Genomic DNA, 5615 nt, shown 5'->3' with positions numbered 1-5615 from the left:
AGGCAAGGCAGGGCTCAGGAAGGTATGGCTGGCTGGCCACCCTCCAAGCTGATAGAGCCCCAGACAGCGGCTGCGAGGCAGCCAAGCCTGGGCCAGGATGTGTGCAAGGTTTGGCTTTGAAGCGGATCCAGAGCGGTGAGAAGGATGTTGATCTCCGCAGCGGCTGCAGGAGTTCCAGCTCTCTTATCAAGCCAGGGAGGAACAGGAGTACCTGTTCTGGTGGAGTCAGCCCCTTGCTCAGAGGTGGCACAGGGCTGCTTTCCAGAGGGCTCTGCAGGCTGTGCTGGACTCTCCCTTCTAACTCCAAGCCATGTCTGCAGTCTGGATGCTTGCCACTTCACTGGGATGGCTCGGAGAGCAGGGGAGGGAAGGGATGCACACAGATTTGCCAGGAATATCTGGCTATCTCCCTTCTAACCCCTGACCCACAGCCAGGACGTGTTCCAAGAGGCAGAGACAGAACTGAGACAGTGCCTGAGTCCATACTTGTACTGAAACCAAGGCTTTGGGGGAGTTGATTTCTCCTTTTGAGGTGACTCATCACAAACCTACTGCTTTTCCAAAGGGAAATACGTTCCCACTATGAACAGGGGAGACCAGCCTATGTCTCCCTGGGGTCCATATACATTCCAGACCCACTGTGGCACCCAGCACAGATGCACAGCCACACAGGGCTTGGAGAGCACACAGCTGGAGCCCAAGACCTACTGAGATGTTTGCAGGGATATAGGGAGGCATAATTACTTTCATTAACATGAAATATTCAGAGCTGTACAGAGGGGAGAATAAAGTGCTTCATATCATTAGTGCTTCACAGGGAACAAAGCAACAAAAGATCCACCAGGATAACAGATCCTTCTATTTGATAATGGTGCCAGCAGACCACAGAGTGGAGTGGGTGACTTCAACACCTAAAGCCTGCCTTGTACCTGATACCCACTCATCTGCCTCACCTCCTCATCCTCCTGTGGCCAGGAGGGAGCTGGAGCTGCAGCAGTGGGACACGGGCAATGCAGAGCTCTGGGCTGGAGTGCTGGCACTGGCACCCAGCTCACAAGGAAGCTGAGCAGTGCAGCATCAGATCTGCACAGGATTACAGCACAGGAGATCAAACCTGATTACCTGCCACTGGGGAGGAAGAGCTGGAGGGGAACTGTTCCACCTGGGCAGCAAACAGGAGCACAGCAGGATAAGATCTACTGGAAATGGGAATTCACGGGTGGCAACACCACGACTTACGGGAAACTCCCTTTCTTGCAAGGTGAGCAGTCACCTTCCTTGCTTATATGCAAAACATTTGGAAGGTGTGATGCACACATGGTGCTATTTATTGTTTGAAAAAATTGTGGCCAAGTGCCAGCAATGCAAGCAAATCCTTCTGTCCAGAGGAACACGACAGCTTGAGGAATAACTACCTGGCCTGGACACTGCAGAGCAGGCTGCCACAATCCTGGCTGCCCCAGGGTGAACTAGTGCAGTGATTTTCCAGCAAACATCACAGCCAAGTCCAGCGCCTCCTCAGTGCAGTCTTATCCACTCTTCTCTTCCGTGCACAAGCAGGTGATTTTTGCACACTGGTGGACACTGTACCCACATAAGCCCAACTTCCCTGACTGTGCCACTGGGGACAGCCTCTCATCTTCCTTAACAACTGAGCCACAGGCAAGCTACAGGGGGCAGGGACACAGACTCTGAACTGGAACAGACTCTAACACTCAGATTAAAAACACATTTAGAGGATGGTTTCATCAGGACTTCCCGTCTCTCCTTAACCTTGATCCCCAGGTGCTCAAGCTAATAATGCTTCAGATGCTCTATGGTGGGAACCTCTGAATTGCTCATTAGGCAGCCAAACCACATCAGAGCTATTCCGGGGAGAAAGCACTGGGAATCTTTACAGGAACCTTTGGACTCCGAGTCACAGTATTAGCATTGATTTTAAATGAAATAATGGTCCCCGCTGTGCATTAAAAGCATTCTTTATAGAAAGCCAGCAAGGTAGAAAAGAGCCATTGTACCCAGAGCCTTGGCATGCCTCCAGGCCCCTCTGCTCTCTGGTGAATGGCAGATGCTAATAAAGGCAATCTTCACCTCCTTGGCGCTCCACACTGCCCGGCTTTGCTGTGGGCTCAACGAGACATCATGTACTGTCTAATGAACATGGGAAATTAGCCATGCCTCTCTCGTCCTGCCTCAAGATGCTATTAAAGAGCTTTCAGGGGTCAAAACAAGCTTTCACCTAGGAGGGGGAAAGCTGCTGGCTGCATGCAGCTGCACACCCCGGGTGCTCCGTGCCAATAAAACACGCACACAGCCCTACCTTCCTTCTCTCCAACAGCGGGGCTCCGGCTCTTCCCCCTGGGGCTGCTGCTGGGCTGCTGCTGCTCCTTCTCAGCCTGCTGCTGCTGGGACTGTGACAGCTTGCTCGGGGGCATGTCCTCGCGGGCAGACTCGTGGGCTTTTGTGATCTGCTGCTGGTAGAGAGCCAAGGCGTGGGGAGGCACCTGAGGCTTCGCGCTTCCGCTCTGCAATACCCCCTCTGAGAAACCTTCGGAAATCTGCAAAGCAGTAAGAGTTGGTTACACTCCTCACGTGCTGCTGACATCCATAACAATCTTGAAGACATCACGAGTTATGAGAAGCCCCTGCCCCACACTATTATGGCAAGTCTTAGCAGAGACCAAACAGGACTTCAAAGCTCACTAGCCACAGGAGATTTAAAAAGCTCATGACAAAGAGTACCAGCTCTGTGCTGGTGGTACTACAGGACAGAGCCAGACTTGTTCAAAACCTCTTATCTACAGTTATGTGCTTGTAGCTTTTGCCAGAAGTTACACTACAGCAGCCACATCTTTAGCTGCAATACGGGAAACTGGAAGAGCATCAGGAATGGGTCCTCCCTGATCACGCAAACCCCAAAGCAGGGATTTCCTCCCTGCCCACCCTGCATCACTGCTCCTCCAGTGCTGACCCTGGAGATACCAGGATCCTTCTTCTCACAGCCCAAGCCACCATATCATACTTTCAATACATGGCTACTGAGCAGTCAAAAAGGGGGACCAAGCAAAGCTCCTGGGTGAGTACGGTGATATCCTTCAAGCATGAGATGAAGTGCAGGGCTGGGAAGGTGCACTCCCTCTTTTTAAAGCCATGGGAGGCAGCAGTCATGTGGCAATGAGAAGCTTTTTCTGTCCAGACCTCCCACGATTTTCTGATAAAAGAGCTCAAGAGACATCCAAATGCTGCTGGCAGAGCTGCTCCAGCAGCTGGGAACACCCTCTGCACAGGGAGCACCTTGCCTGGCCGGAGGCTCACACCGCCCAGGCACAGTTCTCTGTGGACCAGAGGCCATCCCCAGGGATGAGCACATCCTTGCAACCCTGACTCACCCCATGGAGCCCAGTGGGAGAGCGTGCACGAGGCACAGGCTGTGCTCCCAGCCCCTGCCCTCTCCAGCAGGGTACTCACAATGGGAGGGATGGCAGCAGCTCTCTGCTTCAGCTGTTTCAGGTCCAGTGGCTTCTGCGGTGAGGAGTTGAGCCGGGTGTCGCTGGCGGTGTTGAGCAGGCTGGGCCGGGGGGACAGCAACCTGGAACCAAAACAGGACATCAGCCATGGACAGACTCCATGGCCCATGGCTCCCCCACGCCCTGCATCCCTGTTCTGTGCTGCCAAACCCAGAGGACATCCTCTGTATCAGAGAGGAGCGTGCTGGACCGCTGCTGGCTGCTGGGAATCTGGGCTCAAAGACAACCCCCAAGGGACTACATGTTCAAACAAGACCCTTATGTCTGGCTCAAGAGGCTCTTGAACCCACTTTCCCTCATCTCCATGCTATTTCTAGCAAATCTGCTGTTGTCCAGAATAAACCTGAGGCAAAATGGACTCGAGAGCTGGGTGTTATGGAGCGAGGCGACCGGCCCGGATTTCATTTGGACATGGTGTTACCCTCCAGAGCTCACATGTACAGCTCACCCAGGGCTTCATGCTCTTCTTCAAGGACTGTCTTTTATCAAGGTGCTAAAGCCAGGGCAAGCCACCATGTGCAGGCAACTCGGGCCCTTGGGTCACTTGAAAGATGAGAGGCTGGATTTGGATGGGATTTGGCACTCAGCAGCTGTGCAGTCCTGCACCCTCACCACTTGCTCTTCCCCTTGGCTGTTTGAGCTGCCTGGTAAACACTCAGCCAGCCGTGCAGAGCCCCTGTGCAAACATGGGGGGGCATCCCCATGGTGCCACCAAAACGGGGTGGGGATGGAGGCGTGCAAAGCCCTTGGGTCAAACCCTCAGCATGCCCAGCTCCTGAGCTCATGCTGAGACCTCAGGGACCACGTCTGCCCAGGCCACCTCTGCTCTCTCTCCCTCCCGACTCCAGTTTGTTGAAGCCAGTTCATAGTTTTCAAGCTTTACAGCTTGATTTGTTTATTTTAGCTGTTATTTCAGTGCTCTCTTCAGCCTATAAATTTCAAGGTCATTCCATGCTCACCCTTGGATGAATAAACAAGCGTGGCGGGGCCGTGTGTGGGGAATAAACTCATCATGGTGCTGGGGCTGCCCCAGTCCTCACTCTGCACAGTGCCTGGCATCAGAGGGGAAGGGGACCCACCTCCTCACTGGCACCAGGGTAAGGCACCCAGGGAAAACCAACCAAGGGACAGCAAATTTGAATTCTTCCCTAAATATTCCCAATGACGCCTGCCTGAGGAGCCACACGGGTGTTTTGAAGCTGCACTCCTGGAAGGGTGCAGTGCCCCAAAATCTGCTGAGACACAGGGCTGGGGACAAGGGCACCCAGCACTTGTTCCTGAGACCTTCACGCCAGGCTGAGCTGTGGAACTGCCACCCCAGCAGCTGCTCTGTGCACTCGCTGGTGCTTGAAGAGGTACACTGAAGCACCCTTAAAGTCCCTTTAAGCACCCTCAAGATCTTCAGGTTTCCTGAAGCCCTCCAGGATCCTGATGCTTCGGAAGCCAAAGTCAGTATTAAATTCATTAATATGCAAATTGCCTAATTTATTACGTCCCTCCCAGCAGATCTTGCGCCAGACAATGGGATGTCTGTTGGGTGCTTTGCTCTGGAAATCACCACATGAACAATTCCTGAACAATTCTTATCCACCTGCTGCCAACCCAGCACCTCCCAACCCAAGGACCAGTGCCTTAAGATGGCTGATGGCATTGGGAAGGATGGGAAAAGACTCAGAGCAGGAAGGGGTTGGCAGGCTCACAGCTGAACCTCAGCAGTGTGGAAATGTCCCCTCCCAGGCATGAAGCTTTGGGGATGACCATGACACTGCATTTCCCATACTCCTTCTCCTCCTGCCACGGAGATGGATGGGGATTAATTTAACTTCCAGATGATCCAACACCCTGACACATGACCCAGCCAAACATGACTCCATAGTAGTTGTGCAAAGGCAGTGGCTACCAGAATGGTTACCCCAAGCCAGAGACATGGCTCCAACATGGCACTGGCCTGGCAGAGTCCCTGCACCTATAGCAGAGCCAGCAATGGGACGTGCAGCACCGGGATGGTTGGAGCAGGTGTCTCCTCACCATGCTGCAGGTCTGCAGTGGTATCTGTGTGTGGCCTCCCTCACATGTCCCCATCTGGCG

General features: G+C 53.5%; 1 protein-coding gene across 1 annotated transcript in view; it reads right to left on the bottom strand.

Annotated features, from left to right (window-relative positions):
• The window catches only part of NCOR2 (nuclear receptor corepressor 2), a 151926-nt gene that overhangs the window by 24421 nt on the left and 121890 nt on the right, over positions 1-5615 (bottom strand). The window contains exons 21-22 of the mRNA XM_031059450.1: positions 3469-3589; positions 2321-2558 (exon numbers count right to left, since the gene is read on the bottom strand). Coding sequence (XP_030915310.1) covers positions 2321-2558; positions 3469-3589 — 359 coding nt within the window. The remainder of the gene's footprint in view (positions 1-2320; positions 2559-3468; positions 3590-5615) is intronic.

Source organism: Geospiza fortis, unplaced genomic scaffold, assembly GCF_000277835.1.
Source record: "Geospiza fortis unplaced genomic scaffold, GeoFor_1.0 scaffold145, whole genome shotgun sequence".
Classification (NCBI taxonomy): Eukaryota; Metazoa; Chordata; class Aves; order Passeriformes; family Thraupidae; genus Geospiza; species Geospiza fortis.
Note: the sequence above shows the minus strand (reverse complement) of the source record. Positions and strands in the feature narration are given on the sequence as shown.